Source organism: Callorhinus ursinus, unplaced genomic scaffold (genome assembly GCF_003265705.2).
Source record: "Callorhinus ursinus isolate GAN/ISIS: 27379988/994484 unplaced genomic scaffold, GSC_fseal_2.0 scaffold14, whole genome shotgun sequence".
Taxonomy (NCBI): Eukaryota; Metazoa; Chordata; class Mammalia; order Carnivora; family Otariidae; genus Callorhinus; species Callorhinus ursinus.
In genome coordinates this window covers 35097069-35118464 of record NW_027397076.1, presented here as the reverse complement: position 1 = coordinate 35118464, position 21396 = coordinate 35097069, and the positions used below count along the sequence as shown (strand labels likewise).

The window sequence follows — 21396 nt, the reverse complement described above, 5'->3', positions numbered from 1 at the left end:
AGTCCCCTCCCCCCTTATCTGCGGGGGATACGTTCCAAAACCCCCAGGGATGCCCGGAACTGCAGATGGTACAGGACTGTATTCCCATGCTATCTTTTTTCCCATATATACATACCTATGATAAACTTTAATTTATAAATTAGGTACAGAAGAGATTAACAATAATAATCTAGTAATAAAATAGAACAAGTATAATAAGCTGTAATAAGTGTTCTGTGAATGCGGTCTCTCAGAATATCTGAGTGTGTTGTACTCACCCTTCTTGTGATGATGTGAGATCATACAAGGCCAACATGATGACATGACGTGAGGTGAATGATGTCAGCCCTGTGACGTAGCGTTACTGTACTACTGACCTTCTGACCATCTGTCAGAAGGAAGATCGTCTGTCCAGCCTGACATTGACCATGGGTAACTGAAACCCTGGAAATTGAAACCACAGATAAGGGGAGTTGTCCCTTATAAATTGACTTTATCATAGGTATGTATTTACAGGAAAAAAACATAGTATATATATAGTGTTTGGTGTTTTCTGTGGTTTTAGGCATCCTCTGGGGATCCCTCACAGATAAAGGGGGACTACCGTATAGCTTCAATATTCAGTTTGCTGTGATCTTAGTCTGGGTCCTCTACGACAAGACAGTCAGGGGCAAGGAGGAAAGTGTGTCCACTTTACCTGGAAGGTGCTAGCCAAAGATAGTGAGGGTGAAGAAACAACAGAAACGAGGTAAAAATAAAATGCAAAGCCCTGGGACGTGATGTGTCACCACACTGGCCAGGGGTTCCTAACAGGCCTGGCAAAGACATGGCAGGTGCTTGGCAGGTGTGTTGCTTGGTATGCAGACTCCTCTGGAAAGGCTGCAAGATAAAGCAATACTTCAGAGTAATCCTCTGCAAGAAGGCAGCGGGGGAGATTTTTCTGTTCAGATCCCTTCTGTCTCTCATTTCCCACCGGCCAGTGTTCACCCTATTGGGAGGTAATCCTTATATTTTCAGCCCGTGGCAGCCACTCAGGATGCCAATTCCCATGCTCCGTGGTGTGGCATTTCATCCAAATCTAGAGAGACAACTTGATGCGATAAGGCTCAGAGTGTGGGGAGTAAGGGCTATGCAGGACCAGGGTTCCAACTTGAATTCCAGGCAGCTCAGGGAGTTCAGCAAAGGCAATGGTTGTGTTAAAAATACAATAGGGGTGTCAGGGTTACCTTCAGCAAGAAGAGGCAGTAGAGGAAATCTGAGAAGGTGCACAAAGATTGCATCCAATACCCTTGCTTTGCAAAATGGAAATTTTGCAAAAATGAAATCGCATTTATTGTTCTAATACTTGTTTTATTTTAAAAAGTCATGGCCAAAAAGTAAAAATAAATAAAATAAATAAAAAGTCACAACCATTTTTTCCCATCAGTATGTTGTGATCATTCTTTTTAACAAATGCCTAAGATCCCAGACAATGCATACGCTGTCATTTATTTTGCCATTTCCTTATTGATGGACATTCACGTTGTTCCCAATTTTCCACATTATAGTAATTATCCTTAAGCACTATGTATGAGTCTCTCTGGCGGACATATTGAAAGTGCTAAAAATAATTTGAAAAGAAAGATCTTATTTAAAATCAGTCACCACACTCTCCTGGAGCTTTACGGATCTGATCCTTGTGACTACATGAATTATGCCCTATTGCATTTTGCCCAGGGTCAGGCAGTTCTGAGTTTATGCCCCTGACTGCAGTCTGCTGGCTTTTCAAATGGAGGCCTGCCACATTGATAAGAGCATGCTACCCTCCCGGGAGGCTCCTAATTCAGAGAGGAGATTACTTTCCATTTTTGCAGATGTCCAAAGCCTTTTCACTTGAGTTATTTTGCCAGTGAATAAGTGTCTTGAATAAATAAAGAAATGAAATTCTATGCATTCTGACTTGCCCAGCCTGGGTTTCCCAAGCCCTATCATCTAGGGAGACGTAATTAGTCAGGCAATGGCCTACGGGTGAGAACTTGGACCAGACTGTGCATTCTCTGACCAGGGGTTTGAAGTGTTCATTGATAAGAAAAACACCACATGGAAAATTTTACATATCTTCTATCTCCGGTTTCAGGCATATGTTGGAAGAAAACTCTTTTGCCTATCTTGTTAATGCTTTGACATCTTGACAGTTTTGAAGGTAATGACCCCTGATGGGGAACAACAGGGACTCCATCTGCTTTTCTTCTCCAGGCAACTCATCCCCGTCGGTCTCCAGCCCACCGCAACACACTCTGAAGATCACTCTGGTGTCCATCCTTACTAATCCTGCAGTGGTTAACTATGGCATTTCTCAAATCTGCAATTTTTCTGACTGTAATAAACCCACCGCTTTACTTTAAAAGTCAACTAACCCCTTCAGACAGTAGATTTAATTATATTACAGGATACAAACTAGTCTTTGTTCTAGTATCCTTTTGATTTCTTTCTCAGAGAATCTTAATAACATGGGCCTGTTATAAAATATAAATCAAATTTTACATGAAGCCATTTAAAAAATTGATCAGACCAAATAGAAAAGACAAAATTATTAGTGTAACTTAGCCCTTAAAAGTGTTTGACTAGTAATGTTGAATGAACCCAAGAATGCTTTTACAATTCTAAAAAAACAAATCTGACCCCTGAATTTAGAACCAAAACAGTATGTGTTTATTTTATATGATACCATTTAATATTTTAACGCACGCATCTTATACCGCTGTATTGGTTATTTATCATATTAAGCCTGGAGAATTAGTTGATAATTTCAGGTGAACAAATTACAACAACCATTTTTTAGGATAGTTTAATTATGGAATATATTTTGTGATTCTTAGTGATAAAATAATTTCAAAAATTATAGACTGTACCTTCTAGATTCAGTGATTTCTAAGATGAGGAAATGCCTATCACCTATCACATTTCGGACCAGCATGAGTTCGCACTGTACCAGCTCGAGCTAGAAAGCATAACATTTCTATTTGCTTGTGCAGGAGAAATTTCTCCTGTGATACAATTTCTATGTGATACGTTTTTTGAAATGTTGAAAATTGTTTATTGACCCCCGTAATCACCTTTGCACATCTTCAAGTTTCCAGAGACCCCAGGTTGGTAGCCATTTTCTTAGGTAGGTTTGACATTTCCTAGATGGTACGAATGTTGTGAAACTTGTACCCTGCCTGATACTCTTCTTATAGGGGCCTTAAAAGGGCAATTTAATAATTATTATTGGATTCTGAGTCAATGGTAGAAAACAGCAGAGAATAAGAGCGGGAGGGTGGGTACTTACCTCCGTAGTTCCTTCCGTGGCGGGTCACCACAGGCTGACTGCATCCCCTGTCAGGTGACAACTCCTGTCAGGCAGCTTTATCCATACAGTCCTTTTTCTGTTCCTAGTTCAAGTAACTGCCTCCTTCCTTAAACAAATCATTTAATGAGGCCTTTAAAGATGTACATTTGGTTTGTTTCCAGTATTGTATTAAGAACAATGCTGCAGTGAATAACTTCATATATGTCATTTTTTTTCCTTGATTCGGGATCAAAGGATTATTGGGAGTCGGGGCACTAAAGGCAGTAAGTTGGAAAGACAGGAAGTGAGATGTCAGAAAACAGAATGATGGAGTTAAGATCATGAAGTTACTGATAATGACAAGGTCTGGAGCATGACTGCGGGGTGAGTGACTGAGGTGTGGTGAGAACAATGTTATTTGAGTGGAGGAATGAAAAAAACTGAGGGACTATGGTGTTGGAAGGATCACCAACAATATTTATTAAAATCCCCGAGAATTAAGACTAAAGAGAGAGAGTACCAGATTGTAGCTAATATCACTGAGAAACAAGAGCAAATGACCTAAGTGTCAATGGATGACAGTAAAAATGAACATTATTAGGTGAACTAATCTGATAACAAGGGCTTTAAAACTGGGGAATTTTAGTGAGCAGAGTGAGAAAAGTCTGAAAGTGACAATGAGAGCAAAGAGGTGGCCTACCCCACCCGAGGCCCCAGTATATGACCGTGGGAGAGAAACAGTCACTACATATGATTGTGGCAGGGGAAGGAGTAGCCTCAGGGAAGAGCCGGGTTTCTAGAGCAACGAGGCAAATGAAATGCTGAGAGAAGAGGTTGAGGATACAGGGAATTTGGTTGATGATGGCTGAATTCCAGAGGGCACAGTGGAAGGATTCCATTTACCTACACAATGTTCACAAGCAGAACTTCTGCTATAGTTTGGCCAGTTAGCTCCTTTTTGCCTGAAGTTCATCTTCTAGTAGTTTTCTTAAGAAAAGCTAATAGGAACAATGTTACCTGGGTTTTTGCATATTAAAAACTCTTTGTCTCTAGTCTTGATACTTGAAAGACAGTTTGGCTGGACTTACAGTCTTTGTGTCCACCTTCTATATTTGAGTATCTTATATATGTTGCTCCACTGTCTTCTTATAATGAACATTACTGTATAGAAATATAAGACCAGCCTGATAGTTTCCCTTTTTGAGTGACTTGATTATTTGTAACCTTCCCTAAAGGATTATTTTTTTCTCTGTGTAGTCAACAGCTATTCTAGGTAAAATGTCCTTGGACTGTAATACAGTTTTTCAATTGAAGAGTTGTTTTTTAATTGAACAAAGTTGTCTTCAATTGTATCTTTAAATATTTATTTTCTTCCATTATGTTGAGTCTTTTTCTTGGCAGGGAGGGAGGGACACAAATTATAAGTTTTGTAAAATGCCCTTTGCCTGTTTTCCATATCTATTATTTTGTTTCTAATCTTTTTGACTCTGTCATTTGATTTTGCTTGTTGTTCCCATTTCTTTTCTCTATATTGTTATCTTAAGTTTCTTTTCTCTTTTACTTTCCTTCTATTTTTGTCTTTATTTCTTTGAAGGTTTTTTTTTCCTACTGCCTCTCTTCTGAATTATGCTAACTCGACGTTCACTATGATCGTTCTTGAAGTCCTGCATTTCTGCTTTATGTTTTTGTTTGTTTTCTTTTCATAGAGGTGATTGATTCATTTATTTGTCTTTTATTTAAAAGATTTTATTTATTTCTTTATTTTAGAGAGAGATAAAGTGCACAAATGGGCGGAGGAGCAGAGGGGGAGAGAATCTCAAACAGACTTTCCACCGAGCGAGAGCCCAACACGGGGCTCGATCCCATGACCCTGAGATCATGACCTGAGCAGAAATCAAGAGTCGGTCACTTAACAAACTGAGCCACCCAGGCACCCCAGGGAAAGATAGTTTTCCAAAAAATTTATGTCATAGTGACATTTTACTGGTAAAGTGTGCATCCCATGTTAAGTTTTGCTCCTTTTCTGACAGATTTTTGTGTATAGTTTCTTTATGTTGGTGCTGTGTTACTTCCTTTCTTATTTCTCATCAGTGAATGAAATGTGTTTTCCTGGACAAGCGATTTTTAAGTTTCCAGTAAGGGTGGGAGGGAGCTCATTTTCGCTAGGTATGGGCTCTCTTCTCCTACCACATGAACAGATCGCTCCCTGCGAATATGGCTTATCTGTGTGATTTTTTAAAAAATTTATTTTAGGAGGAGAGGGGCAGAGGGAGAGAGAGAATCCTCAAGCCGACTCCTCACTAAGTGCAGAAGCTGATACAGGGCTCCATCCCAGCATGGCTTGCCCCAGGTTCCCTACCCGCTTTTGCAAAACAAAGGATAAAATTTCTTTAGCTCAGGCTCTGTTCCTTACCTTTACATGTTAATGCTTTTGCTAGCAGTGTCTAGCTGGGTCTTCTTGCTGTTGAGATCCATCCCTGTGTTTTTTTCTGTCTACTTTCTCCCATATAATTTCTATTCAACTTCAGTTGCTTTTGGCAACTCCTATACATGTTCTAGAATCTGGGCAGTATACTAGAATCCTAGTTGGCAAAAGAAGAAAAAAATGGTTTGTGGATTTGGGGGAAGGGAGGTGTAGGTTGTGTTTATAATCCTTGCCACTCTCAAATGATTTCCAAAGATAGAAAAAGAAAATACTAATATAGCTAGTCATGCTTATACCAAAAGTTCTAATTCCTTAGAATCGTGATATCCACATTTTATGGATAATCAGAAACTCATGTGCGTGGCCTGAATTCTCTCCTAATGGTATTCAAAATTAGGGATTTTTAGGAAAACATTAAAAGAGTCCTTCAAAATTACTTAGTCAACTGTTAAGAAAATATGCAAGAGCCTACCAAAATTAGGGATGACTCATTGGCTAGGCCTTACTAAAGTCTCAGAATTATGATATGCTAGAAACTTCAAGACCCCAAGAGACAGACTAATTAAGGGTTTATATTATAATTATTCATTTACCCTTTCTAAAATACTGTGCTAAGCAGTATTCAGATATTTCCCATACTACTTCCAGTTTGCCTCAAGGTCAGATTCTACAATTATCTGAATTGTTTGGGTACTGAGCATTGCTGGCGCTGAATTGGGGACAGAAGTCCATTCCTTGCAGCCAAAAGTGTCTGCTTGTCTGGCAAGATTTATTTCACATGGGGATGACGTCAGAGTATCTGGTCCTGAAAAATATTTACCTAAAACAGAAACTCACTCATTAACTTTTTTTTTTTTTTTAAAGGTTTTATTTATTTATTTGACAGAGAGTTAGAGAGAAGAGCACAGAAGAGGGAATGGCAGAGGGAGAGGGAGAAGCAGGCTCTGCACTGAGCAGGGAGCCCGATCCCAGGACCCTGGGATCATGACCTGAGCCGAAGGCAGACGCTTAACCATCTGAGCCACCCAGGCGCCCCTCACTCATTAACTTTTATTATGACAATGAGGATATAGTTAGGGATGTGACTGAACAATTCTTGAGATGTCCGGACTGTATTCAAGCAGCGTACAGTTATTTCTATTCCAAGTTGTTGTTACTGATAGTTGCCATCAACCTGGATTACGATAGTTTCAGGAAAGAGAGCCATGTAGACAGAAATTTAGGACAATTTTGTGATTCATAGGCCACTTCTCAAATTCTAATTAAATGGTGTCTTTTTTGGTAGTATAGTTTCTTTTCAGGTCTGTGAAATTAAATTCTTCTCGTCACCAAGCTGCACAAATAGAAGAGTTACTTGGTAATTCAAACACATCTTGAGGTTTGTGTACCAAAAGCAGCTGCAGAAATGTAAAATATGGTTCATATTCATCAAAACACGTGTCTTTGGAAATCTGGGCTTTATGCCTACCAAAATAGTACAGCGACTCCTCAAAATCTATAATTCCACTAAGCCCAGTTGCCACAAGTTCAATTCCCATGCCTGGTTTGAGCCTGAGCTCTTCATATCCTGAAACCAAAGCCCTTCCTTTCCCCTCTGGTTTCAAGCTCAGTGTCTTCAGGTGTTTCATTAGATCAGCAAGAAAGCACAATCTCTTGGGCCCAGCATGCTGAGTAAGTTGGGCCTGTGAGAGCCCTTTCAATTCCCCAAAGTCATTGACCTCAAAACATCTCTTTAACTAGTTCCCATTATCTAGCCTGACTGCGTTAAAACAAACCCAACTGTACACACAGCTCTGTCTTCGTCCAATCAGCTGATGGTGAAGGGCACAGGCATAAAACATGCTGACAACCATGACAACCTCCATTCTTACACTGGGAAAAGAATCTTACGCAGCTCAGGTCACGAACTTGCCTGATGAAGGCTGCAAGGAGCATCAGAATTCTCCTTTGTCTTGGGTTAGTACTGAAGCATTCCCTCCCACCCCATGTCATTGCAGATGCCCCACCTAAACACCCGTGCTTATGCCAAACTTCCCAAACTCCTTGCTGGCAGAGAGAGCCCTTGAAAGCTTTCTGTGTTCTAGCTAACCAGGGTCAATTAGGTCACCTGCGGGATGCTGCTTTAGAACATTCCATTCCATACGTTTGGCAGGTGGGCTATGCATCTTAAATTTAAAATAAAACCAGTATGTTTACATTGTTAAGTGTATGTGTGTCACAGTGGTTTTCAAACTTTTCTTTTGACATCTGGAAATTCAATATGTAAGGGAAATGAAGAGCAGCTAACTGCACTAAACTGGGGCGGAGAGCAAAAATGCATCCCTGCTTTAAGGTCTGTATGAAAGTCAGTGTGTGTGAATAGGGCATAAGTATATGAAAAGGAGATATATTCTTATTCTCACATCTATTTATATAAATGTATAAACATATATATATAATCTACCATATTAATTATGTTACTTATGGCTTTTCTGTCCTTATTATTTTTTACCACTTGATCTGTTCTGCATGAGAGGTACATTTGTCATGTTTCCTATTGATTCCTCCTTGAAACTGCTGTAGTTTTTTCTTTATAAATTTAAATGCTATGCAATTTTGTATATACGTATTTATAAGTGTGACATCTTAATTTTGTATCTCATGCTTTATTGTTATAAAGTGCTTGTCTTTGTCTCACTTAATGCTTTTTCCCTGAATTAAGCTTTGTTTGAGATAAAATTTTGATACTGGCTTCATTTGCTTAGTATACTTTCATCTCTCGTTTTATTTCCATTCTAAAGCACTTTGCTTTCATTATCTTATGTATATAGCATATAGTTGAGATTTGATTTGATATTCCATCTGAGAAAAATTTTCAACTAATTGATAAATTTAATCTTTTTAGGTTTATCGAAATGAAAGTTACACTCTATTTTTAGTTCACCTATCATTTTTTTTGTTATACTTTTAGTTTATATTACTTGTTTAACTTTTTGTCACTATATGGCCTGTATACTCTTTGGTATGCATGTTTTTGAATTTGGAAGGCATGTATTTCTGTTTCAGTGGGTATCTTAATAACTTTACAACTATATTTTTAGATATTATCCAAAGGAATAAGCAGTGTATTTCCTCTTCCTCCTATCCCATTCCCTAATTATATATATATATATTTTTTGTAGTGTTCACCTTATTTCTTTTCCCTTTCAACTTCTTTTTGTTTCATTGCTACATTGTCAGGATTTATTATTTACTCTCTGTTCTATGACCATAATTGTCACACTTGTTTTAGATTTAATTCTACAATTAAATGGATTCAATGATCACTGTCAGTTGTTTTTTTGTGTTTTTTGTTTTGTTTTGTTGGTCCTAAATTCATCTTTTGTTTGGCTGAAGTTCGTTCTCTACTCCTGTCCTACAAAAGGGCTCATGAAAACCATACTGCTTGCATGTTTAAAAATGTCATATATTACATTTGTATTTAAATAAACTTCTCTGGGGGCACCCAGGTTGCTCAGTCAGTTAAGTGTCCAACTCTTGATTTGGGCTATATGTTTGGTTAAAATTTTCTTTTGCTCAATGGCAAGTTCTTTTATTTTTTTATTTTTTAAGAAGTTATTATTTATTTGAGAGAGAGAGTAAGAGAGAGCACGAGAGGGAGGAGGGTCAGAGGAAAAAGCAGACTCCCCACTGAGCGGGGAGCCTGATGCAGGACTCAGTCCTGTGACTCTGGGATCTTGACCTGAGCCAAAGGAAGTCACTTAACTTACTGAGCCACCCAGGTGCCCAATGGCAAGTTTTTTAAATGAAAATTTTAATTTGGCTTTTTTTTTTCCTGTTTCCTTCTTTTTTTCTTATGGTATCTTTGCATGCTGGTTCCTTTTTGATTGATTCCTCATCCTTGAAGAACAGGTTTTCCAAGTTTTCTAAGATATGCTATGTGCAAAAAGTTTGTGCTGAGGAGGGGCCTGGACCATGTCCCAGACTAACAGAAATCCTTATGATACAAACATTGTGCATGACTACCTTTCATTTCTCCTTCTAAGAGACTGGCAGTTGCAGGACTGCTCAATTGCACTTTTTTCCATCTTGCCTCACCAACAGAATGCTTCCCGAGTATATGGTACGTTTGAACATTCCTCTTTCAACTGTGCCTTGTCTTCTTCTCTTTTATAATAAATCAGGTTGACTGGAGGCACTTCTGCCAGCCCATATACTCGATCCCCTTGTTTCAAATGCAGGATTGTTGGTTTTGCCCTTAAGGTAAGTCACTTACTTGTGTGAAAGTGTGCTTTGTTGATGTTTTCTGACAGCTATAGCCATTGACATTTTATCTGATTGGTTAAGCCTGGGTCACACACTCACCCTTGAAGAGGCAGAATTCAGTTCCACTTGAATCATATGGACTGAACATGGTGAAAGGGTACTTCTCCAAATAAAATCACTGTGCTGATTTCAAAAAGGTATGATGGATGCTGAACATGAAGGGGGGGGGGAAAGAAAGAGGATATTTAATCACATCTGATCATCCTTTGAAGTGTTTCTCCTTTCCTGTATTTATTACAGCATAGGCACTCATTATCTCAAAGTAGCTTCCTATCTTGTTTTCTCTCCTCCCATTCCCCCTTGAGTATATTCTAGGCATTGCCACATTACTCTTTTTTTCTCTTTAAATTTTTTATTGTTATGTTAATCACCATACATTACACCGTTAGTTTTTGATGTCGTGTTCCATGATTCATTGTTTGTGCATAACGCCCAGTGCTCCATGCAGTACGTGCCCTCTTTAATACCCATCACCAGGCTAACCCATCCCCCACCCCCTCCCCTCTAGAACCCTCAGTTTGTTTTTCAGAGTCCATCGTCTCTCATGGTTCATCTCCCCCTCCAGTTTCCCCCCCTTCATCCTTCCCGCCCTGCTATCTTCTTTTTTTTTCTTAACATATGTTGCATTATTTGTTTCAGAGGTACAGGTCTGTGATTCAACAGTCTTGCACAATTCACAGTGCTCACCATAGCACATACCCTCCCCAATGTCTATCACCCAGCCACCCCGTCCCTCCCACCCCCCACCACTCCAGCAACCCTCAGTTTGTTTCCTGAGATTAAGAATTCCTCATATCAGTGAGGTCATGTGATACATGTCTTACTCTTCTTAAAGCACTGTTTTCATCATTTCACCCTTCAACCCAAAATCTTTTAGGAACTCTCTTCTGACTCCCAAATGCCACGTTCCTCAGTTTGGCATTTATAATCTCCCAGGGTCTGGCTGCTACATATCTTTCCAGGCATTAACTACCTGTTCTTGTTCCATGTGCCCCTAATCTGCAGTGCTCCCCATCACTGAATACATTGTGTGTTTTCGTTATAATGCCTTTGCTCTATTTGTATGTTCTTCCCCATCACCATTTCTCTCCTCCTAAGTCTGATCTCAGATGATGAGCCAGAGATTGCTAGTTATCTCTAATATCTGTTCTCTTTTTCTTTCATATTAGAACTACTGATTTTTAACTAGGCACATCACTACTCAATAGAAATGACACGTTTCAACCTTACTTATAGTTAAGTTCTGACCAATAAGGGGCAAGTGTAGGGATGTATACAAGTTCTGAAGGTTGTTTTTTTTTTTAAGATTTATTCATTTATTTTAGAGAGACAGAGAGAAAGAGTGAGTGGGGGGAGGGGCAGAGGGAGAGAGAATCTTCAAGCAGACTCCTCGCTGAGCATGGAATCTGATGGGGGGCTTAATCCCAAGACCAGTGAGATCATGACCTGAGCTGAAACCAAGAGTCAGATGCTTAACTGACTGAGCCACCCAGATGCCCCTGCAAGTGTTCTTAAATAAGACGGGTGTGTCCTTTTCTACCCCCATCTCTTTTCTGCTGGCTGGAAATAAGGATGTGATGGCTGAAGCCTGAGCAGCCATTATGGATCATAAGGTAGAAGCTGCATGCTCAGGATGGTAAAGCCACATGATAAAGACAGCCTGTGTCTGTGCTGATTGGAGAGCCATCGTATCAACCCTGAACTGTCTATACTTACATAAGAGAAATCATTTTATTTTGTGTGAGCTACTGCTATTTGGGGTTTTTAACTGCTACAGAAACCAACCCCTCTATTAAAATACATTGTTTAGGATAATTTTCTGGTGGCCAAAGATAGCAATCCATTCAAAATCTAAGCAAAATGGGGCAATTCTTTTAAGAATACAAGGATTTGTCACAGAACCTATGGGTGGGGATGAAGGAAGCCTCAGGAACAGAGTGGAATCTGGGACTCTGCGGAAGCCACAAAGTCCCCTCATTGTGTCTCACCCCTCCTTCTCTTCTCTCTCACTGCAGATTATTTATGCACCTGGCAGAGCGAAGCAATAACTAACTATATGTTTAATAGATGGCAATTTGGGTATCAGTGAGATAATATGGATCTGAAGCCAATTACCAAACTTTTCCTTTACGTATGTAGCTTGTTAAAGTGACTCTTTTGAAGAGAACCATACTCTTCAGAGTCTAAGCTCTTCTGTTAACCTTTTTCTCTAAGCTCTCCAATTTTTTGCAGTTGTTTATTCCAACATCAGAAAAGGGGCCTGAAATGCAGAGTTGTCCATAACTGACCTAATAAAAGACATTTCAGAGACAGTTCTGTTTTTGTACCGGAGTTTCCAAAGCAAATTTTTATGGGAATGCCAACACTGGCTCAGAAATACTTATTTTGCTAGACAAGGAAATGATAGATTATTTTTGGTTTGTTTTTCCCTGTAACCAGCGTTTTTTTCCTTCTTTTGTTTTTGTTTTGTTTTTTGCATTTTGCATTGTTCTTATTTACTGTCTGGGTTCCTGTGTTTACCTAGTTTTTTGCCCTTCAGGATTTCTTACGTTCTTGTCAGCTTATTGAAATGTTTGATAAGATGTTTTATCTATTTTACCTAGCACTTTGAGTTGCTTTTGGTGGGACAACTAGCCATTCTCTAGTCTGTCATCCTACTGGACATGAAGTCCAGTTTGCTTGTTAGAGTTTTAACTCCATTTTGTTTGTAAGATATTACCCTGTACTGAAGACCCAGGCCCTAACTTTGGTAGCCCAAGTTCCCCATCTGTAAAGAGGAAGACTACCCTTCTACCTATGTCAAATTGTTCTCTGTAAAAGAGTCATGAGATAATTAGCATGAAGTCAGTTTGAAACTGGAAAGTACCCTGTAAATTTTCTGGACTTTGTAAACGAAAGAGGCAAGCAAGTAATAAAAAATCATTACTAAGGATAACAACCCTAGAATGACTTGTTCAATTTAAAATTTCTACATATTTGCAATCATCTTCATTTTCTGGCATCAGGTATGGATGGGAAAGTCTTAAGATTTCTTAAAAAAATACAATATTATTTACATGTTGTATTTGACATTAATTGTATAATTTATTGTTTAATGAAAGAAAAAGAAGGCAAATTTAAGCACACCACAAAATCTATCATCACATTTTTTAAAGTTTGTGAAGGGTCTGTCCCTTTAATATATGGGTGAGCAATCTAACCTAAGATGCTTACAACACTTTATACACTTTGCAGGCTGAGATTCTGAGTGTCTCAAACTTTGTAATATATTTTGGTCTCTGCTGCAAGGACGATGAAATGTTATTATAGGTAACTACTCAGATCGCTCTTCTCATTCTCAAACAGTGCTCACAGGTTAAGTATGTGAGAGGAAACACCTCTAAGTACATTCCAAAGAGCCTCTTGGATGCTAGGTGATTTGCAAATGGACCAGCCTGGGACTCAGGCATAAGGTTACTGCTTACTATTTCCTGTAGACGCTCCATGTCTTAACTCCTACATAGAACATATCATAGGGCCTGTCCTCTAAACATTTATTTATTTTTTTAAGATTTTATTTATTTGACAGAGAGAGAGAGAGCAAGCAGGGAGAGTGGCAGGCAGAGGGAGAGGGAGAAGCAGGCTCCCCACTGAGCAGAGAGCTTGATGCAGGGCTTGATCCCAGGACCCCGGGATCATGACCTGAGCCGAAGGCAGACGCTTAACTAACTAAGCCACCAAAGTGCCCATCCTCTAAACATTTATATACCAAGACAGCACATCTGCACATAAGTCATTTACTTAACTGCATATATTGAGCCAGTCCTACTACATGTCAGGTCTTATGCTTGTTCTCAAGAAGCTCATAGTTATTAGGAAAATAGACAAAACTACAATTATCATTCTATGTGATAAGTGCTCGAAAGAGACAAGGTCCTATGGGAGCACAGTTAAGAGCACCTAACCCATACTGGGGTGGGATAGGGTTGGGTGGCAAGCCAACAGAAAAGGGTTCACAACAGAATTGATGCTTAGTCTGAATAGTGAAGGATAAGCAGGAATTAGTTAGGTAAGGAAAAGGAGGAGGGTCAAGACTTAAGAAAAAGGAGTAGCATATGTAAACATGACATGTATGAGATAGTATGACAAGACTGGAGAACCCAAGTAGTTTGCTGCATGCTGAGTTTATTTATTCCACCTAGTTACTGTTATGCCTGTCTCCCTTGCTATGTTCCAGTTCTTGGGGTGGAGATTGTGTGTAATGGTTTCTTTGTCCCCATGTAGGCACAGAGATGGAGCACAGCAAACGATGAATAATATTCATTTAGGACATGACATGAATGACAGGGGGTAAGGGAGAATGTTAGGAGTCCATTAATGGAGGAAGTTTATTACCTAGTGACAGTGAATAGGAAATGGGATAGATTTAAGAATTACTTGGGAATTAGAATGGATAAGACTTGCTATATTGGCAATGGGGTATAAAAGAGTAAATAATGACTTTCCAGATTTCTGTTTGGATTATAGGTAGACAATAACAGTAATAATGTTATTAGTAGTAACAGCTGATATTCATTAGGCAGTCTGCATCATACAGTACACTGTTTTACATGTATTAGACCATTTAATCTCTCAACGCCTCAGTGAGGAAGATAGGCTTTTTATTCCTACTTACCGATGAGAAAATTGGGACTATTAGAGATCAACTTGCCCAAAGTCACCCAGCTAGCAACAGCGATTTCAATCCCAAGAATTCTGATTTCTGTAGTCATACACATAATCTACTCTTCTTCACTGCCTCCAACAAATGTGATCAATATTTAGAATGATGATCCTATTCAATGTCACATAAATTGCATGTCTTTTACTAAACATAGAGACGCATACGGTGATCGCCTCTTTTTGATCCGATTTTGGGAGCTCGGTCCTGTATTTTCCACTTTTCCTACCTGGAGAACCTAAAGTGGGGTGGAAGTCTGATAAAAAAAAAAAAAGTTGACACAAAAGATGAGAGAGGGCAGGTACAGAAGGACTTTCTCGAATGCTCCAGCCGCTGCTCACATGATGGAATCTGGTTCTATCAGGCTTCCTCTGCTCCCATCCCCAGTCGCACACGCACGCACACGTTGTGACATATATGGACGCCAAGTTTCAAGTGGTTCTAGCAGTCCTCAACTCACATCGAAGGTTCATTTTCCAACTCCTGGACACTCCACCACGAAGTTAACTCGAAGCCGCCTGTCGAGCCCAGGGAAACACCGCCCAGCGAGGCGAGTGCTCGTTCCCAGGGCAACAGCCTGCGGAGACGCCTGGGGCACGCGCCCCGGAACCTGCGAACAGTCCCGCCTGACGCCAGGGGGCGCGGGAGCGCGTCGGCTCCTCCCGCCCCACGCCGGCCCCACGCCAGCCCCGCCCCCGCCCCCGCCCCCCCCCCCCCCCCGCCCCCCCCCCCCATCGGGCCAGGCCGCTCCTGGCTCCCGGCCCCGCTTCCGGCGCAGGCGCAGTCCCGCGCTCCCTTGGCGGCTCTCAGCGCAGTGCGCCCACCGCGGCTGAGTGTAGCGGCGTCGGCCGGGCGTCCTTTTCCTCTTCTCGCTGCTTCAGGGCGCGCTCCGTACAGCGCCGAGAGCGCCCCTGGGCGCGGGCAGTGGCCGCGGTGATTTCGTCAGGTGAGTGCAGCCGCGGGAGGGAGAGGCCCCGGGCGCGGAGCACCGCCCCCCTCGGCGCTCGCGCGCCCGCTTCCCTCCCGCGAGCCGGCCTGGAGGGGCAGCCGTGGCAGGTGCAGGTGCCGCGCGCGGGGACCCGGCCCAGCAGCCCCGGCCCAGCAGGCGCGCTCCCTCGGCTTGGCACGCGGGCTCTAGGACCTCCGGCAGAGGCGGCGGCAGGGCTCGGCGCCTCGGAGCGTCCGGGGCCGCTGGGGCGTCGGGCGGCTGCGGCTCCTCCCCCGCCCCCCGGAGGCCGGCGCGTTACTCATTAACTGCGCGATCCCGAGGGCCCGCGGCTGTGAACCCGAATCCCGGTTACCTGTCGGCGGGGCGCGCGCGCGACTCAGAGCAGGGGGCCCGCGGCAGCGGGGGTGGGGGGGGCTGGTTCTAAGAGAGTTCCCGAACAAGTGTGGAGCCCGGCGCTGCGCGGGATCTGGAGTGGGGTGAAGCAGTAGGCTTAGACCTGGAGTCTTAGTAAAGGATAAGCGAGGCTCCGTGCTGAGGCGTAGAGGTCACCCTTGGCAGGGTTTCGGCGAAACTTGCGGGGCCCGAGCAAGCTCTAGGAGTCGCGCCTTAGGTGGCCGCGCATTTCGGCCTGACTTTTGTTTCGGGGAGTTGAGACGAGCTGCGCGGACGTAATTGTAATTACACTGCCCTTCCACCGTTGACAAGTCTCTCCGACCGCCCGGGGACCAGCCAGCTCTAATGGACTCTGGAAGTGATGATGTTAGGTGGAATCTGCAGCACGTGAAGAGTTGCCAGTTGTTATGGCATTAAGAAAACATCTGTAATGGCTAAAGGGTAAGGTCTTGAAAATTAAGAATGCTGAGTTAATACTGACCCCTAAGAAGCAATTTAGTTTCGTGGAAACACAGCATATTCCGAGGCTACCTGTTTCACACTCCTGTTTCCCCCTCCAACTCTCTCCTTTCAGTGTAGGGAAAAAAGCCGTGTAGTCTTTTGCCATGGAATGATTACATAATTGGAGGAGACCGATAAGCGGATTAAAACAAAACTGTTCTTTGTAAATCGATTGAAAGACCCAGTTTCTGTTCATTATCCTCATTCTTATTTTGTTGTTCATACGGTGTCTTTAAAAAAACGGTGAATGACAAATCAAGGAGAAAAGAGGCAGAATAGATTTGTAGACTGATCATAGTAAATATTTGATACTGTTAAATATTCCACCAATTTTATGGGGCCTTGTTCTGTTAACATTTGTTATTTATTTACTAGTCCTGTGCATTTTGATGGAACTTTTCATGTTTGGACAGACATTGAATCCCAGCTATGGTTTATGTGATCTAGTCCTAAAGTCCTTGTGGAATTCACAGAAGTTAGTTTAGCGGTTCTACAATTTTACAACAACGGTGTATTTCTTATGGTGTGTGTGTGTGTGTGTATAAACAAATATATGTGTGTGTATATGTATAACAGTAAAGTTATATACTAGTCCATACATTTATTAACCAAAGTGGACACATTAATATAACTCTTACTTGTGTGGCAAACAATTCAACTGTAGTATTGAATACCTCTCACCTTTTGCTAGGATGGATATTTGCTGTTTGGCCACTTGTGGGTTTTCTAATTAGATACACTTTTACTTTTTGAATTAGTATAGTTATGCATATGCTTCCGTTAGTATATTTTTCCTCTGATTTTCTCTAAACCCTCAATTCCACACAACACATACACAGACATTCCACAAATAATTTTTACAATGGAAAGTTTCTTAGAAATCTAGGTCCCCATCAATTCTTAATATGGCAGAGCAAAAACTTGTAGGTGACAGTGGTTTTGCATGTATTATTGTAGTTAGTGCACCTTTTATTTTCTTTCCTGAGCAGGACTGACTGAACCAATTAGTTACCTGGCGATATGAAAAATTATTAATAGCTTTTAAAGTTTTAGCTCCATTACTTAACTGTGCACGTGACCCTGAGTACATCTAAGCTCTGAGAGCTTATTTTCTCCATTTGTGAGTGGATAGAGTATTAGGTCAAACCATGTGACTGCCAGTTTTCGACTGTTTTTAACATGGTTCAAACTAATATGAACATCATGATGGTGGGATGAGAATTAAATGAGATACTCCATGTGAGATGTGAGGGGTGGGGGAAATGAACAAATATTAGCTTGGTAGTGGGCCATACACTGTGTTGCTCTAGATACTTTGATTCCTTTGGTCCTCAGCACATTCCTGGGATATAGGTGGTATTACCACAATTTACAGATCAGGAAGTTGAGGCTCAGAAGGTAAAATAACTTTCCTCTGGTTACTTAGTTGTCAGTGGTCATATGGATGATTAATGGCAGAGCCAAGCCAGGATTGAACACTGAGTGGCTCCCCAAAATTGAACTCCTCACACGCTTGATCCTTCCATTCTTTTCTACATCTTCTGTAAAAGATATTATAATTTTGTAATTATAAGGAGACAGCAGATGAAACGTGTTATTGTCATTTGTATTTCTGGTTAAAAAGTGTCCAGGTTTTCTGGTGACGGTGATACCATCACTGCTACTCCTACTTTTGAGCTTACAGCTTACCACACGTCAGGTTCTGCTCTAAGCGCTACACCAAGTCATTTACTTCAGCAGTGTCTTAAGAGTTAGCTAATGCTTTATCCCATTTTATAGTTGAGAAGATTGAGACACTGAGAGGTTATGTAGCTTTGCTTTAAGATCGTACAGCTAATTAAGCGACAGACTAGAAAAGTCAGGCAGTTTGTCTTTAATGTCCATGCTCTTCACCACTATGCTCTCCTACTTCGTGTGTAGGTTGTAATGCTGAATTGTTTTTAATTAAGCTTTTATGAGATACTTAATATTAGTATAATAAGTAATTCTTTACGTGTCACCAGAGATTTTTAAATCAAATATTCATTGAGCATCTACTCTGCAAGTCACAGTTGGGGGGGGCGGTTAGAGGAAAGTATTCATGGAGTGTGGAAGGCAGGCCTTATAATCATTCCTGTATCTTTTATAAGGTTCTCAAAATTTAGAAGGCACGTGTCACATATATCTGTTGTTGTAATTTTAATGCATGCCAAATAAGGCAAAGCGTTAGAATAGTTGGAGAGTGGGGAGGAAGGCTGAGTCATGGGTAGAGGTACTGTGTGTTGAGGTAATGAGCGAAAACTTTCAGGATATTCTGAGGGAGTACACTTTTTCAAGCGTAAGGCTTTGTCTTAGAGTTTTGGTTAAGGTGTAGTTCATTAAAGGGTAGTAGGTTACTAAATTAATTACTTAAACACACTTGGATATTTAATTTAATCAATTAATTTATTTTTTAAAGATTTTATTTATTTGACAGAGAGAGACACAGCAAGAGAGGGAACACAAGCAGGGGGAGAGGGAGAAGTGGGAGAGAGAGAAGGCTTCCCACTGAGCAGGGAGCCCGGTGCGGGGCTCGATCCCAGGACCCTGGGATCACGACCCGAGCCGAAGGCAGACGCTTAATGACTGAGCCACCCAGGTGCCCCGAAACACACTTGGATATTTTTTTAAAAATAAAATATCTGAGCTTTTGAAAACTCCTTGGTAGCTAATTCCTCCTTTTCTCTGCTGTTCTCCCTGGCTTTGCCAGGTAGTAGTTTTGTTTTTTGTTTTTTGTTTTGTTTTTATTTCTCTCTTTTATGCTTCCAAAGTACCGAGTACATGCCTCACCTTTGGTATTTATTAGTTTTGGTATTCATATTGCCTTGTAAATGCTGACAGTGAGTTCTCCTCCTCTAGTGTACATGTGCTTTGAAGGCAGGGTGTAAGTCCATCATACCCCCCCCCCCCATTTTATAGCTTTAGCACTGGGCCTGGAACCCATAGGTACTGGGCTGTGTTTGGTGATGGGTGTCAGTGGAAGAATGTTAGGATGTATTGAAATTGATCTAGCAGTAGTAATGGAACGGTATTGAGTTAGAATTGCAGGAACTAAGGGAAGGAGGAGAGGGATATACTTCCAGCAGCCAACATTAACTTGCCATCTCTGTTTTTTCCCTTCTGTTTTCCCTTTCAGTTTACAACTAAATGAGGTAGTTTCATAAGCTTAAATTCTACCTAGTCATGGTTAGAAAAAAGTGAAAAAGTAATCTTGATTTATCTTAGAATATTGGCAACAGAAAATTAGATAGCTGTAGCCATTAGCTGAGATTACTTAGATCAGAGGAAAAGAATGGAAGATTTCGAAGTAGTTCAAGTTTGTGGGGGATTTGTTTCTTGTAGTTAAGAACAGGGTTGTAAACATAAGCATAACGGAAGTTGACAGAATTCTACATAAATGAATTGACAATCTGATACAAAGAAACTCTGCAAGAATGTGAGAGTACCTTAGAAGTTTAAAAGAGCATACAGATGATAGCTTAGAGCAAGTTAAATAAGTGAATTGTAATTGGATGTGTCTAGATAATAGTACTGAGTATTTGTTGGGAGCACCTAGGTTGACAGATCAGGGTAAAATATAAAAAAACAACCAAAATAAGTTCAAAAAACAATAAGTAAAAGTGCATTAATTTGCTGTTAGGAAGAGAATTGTATTTGAACTCTATACCTCAGAAAAAAATCTTGTTTTCCCTTTTCTTTTCTTTTAAGTCAGATAAATAAGGATCCCTTCTGGTTATAAGACAGACCCCTTAGATTTTCACTACTGTGTATTTCGTCTTAGAGTTTTACAGATAGCACACGTTTGTATTGTGCTTTGCAGTCTGCGTGACATTTTTACACTGATAGGTAAGTCATTTGATTTTGTCAGATACGGGCAGGGCAGGTAATACCACTCATTATAGATGCTGAAACTGAGACCCAGAGAGATTAAGTGACTTGTGCATGTTTACACAGCTGGCTAATGAGAAGACCTGAGCTAGAAAGGTTTTCTGAAAATACTTTAATAAAATGCTCCAGATTCTCCAAACTTTTTAAAAAGTCAGTTTCTCTAGTCTTGATATTCTCTCAAGGTACTTACTGTTTTATCTTTATTTTTGAAACAGAGGTAGCCTGGAATCACTCTCTCTACTCTTTCTGCTTTGCTATTCATTCTCTCCCTAAAGACTCTTACTGTTTATTTATCCAGTCAGTATACACCTCAGTGTCTACTGAATGTTCACATATATTCTTGCATATGCAAAATAAGGTGGCTTCCATTATTAAGAAAAAGAAACTTGGAAAACATTTTTTATGTTTCTGTTCTAAGGATTTGTAGTTAAATACAATATTAGTAAGCCAGTTGCTAAGTTATGAGCATTTTCTGAAAATCCTTAAAAGAATTTGCAATAAGTAGCACCTCTAAAATATGTCAGGTTGTGCATTTGCGTCCTGTAGAATTAGTAAATGGAACTTAATTTGTGGTCTGTTTTAATAAGAGTGGGAAGATTGTGTAGCTTGATTGACCATCTTACTAATTTTTCCCTTTGGTTATTAATTAAATTTACACTTACCAACATAGAATGCTTCTTAAAATATAAATGTGATTTTTTTTTTGTTAATAACAAAATTTTTCGGAAGCCAACATTAAAATTATAGTGAATGTTAATGAGAAAATGATATATATATGTATATATAACATACATACTTTTTTGTTTTCCTCTCCCTTATTTATATAGTATTTGAATAAACTTGAAAGCTGTCAAATTTGGAGAATTTCAAATAAAATAAGTAGATGCAAAAACGTAGTGAACCTCAAAGTTCCTGTCATTTAGCCCAGG

General features: G+C 40.5%; 1 protein-coding gene and 1 long non-coding RNA gene across 4 annotated transcripts in view; one reads left to right on the top strand and one right to left on the bottom strand.

Moving 5' to 3' along the window:
- Nucleotides 1–6982: 6982 nt before the first annotated feature.
- LOC141374113 (uncharacterized) lies at nucleotides 6983–15378 on the bottom strand. The gene is made up of 3 exons (XR_012380707.1): nucleotides 14674–15378; nucleotides 10059–10168; nucleotides 6983–7047 (listed from the first exon to the last, which is right to left on the bottom strand). It is a non-coding gene; the product is annotated as an uncharacterized lncRNA (long non-coding RNA).
- Nucleotides 15379–15454: 76 nt separating this feature from the next.
- RAB3IP (RAB3A interacting protein) overlaps nucleotides 15455–21396 on the top strand; it is a 44371-nt gene continuing 38429 nt past the window's right edge. Inside the window, exon 1 of one of the 3 annotated variants that reach the window (XM_073900676.1) lies at nucleotides 15455–15664. Coding sequence is in view for 2 of the 3 variants with exons in the window: in XM_073900675.1 (XP_073756776.1) it covers nucleotides 16491–16501 (11 nt within the window). In the remaining variant the exon portion in view is untranslated. Of the gene's footprint in view, nucleotides 15665–15771; nucleotides 16502–21396 lie in introns of those variants that run through there. The other 2 variants (XM_073900675.1, XM_025883396.2) reach the window with 2 other exon arrangements.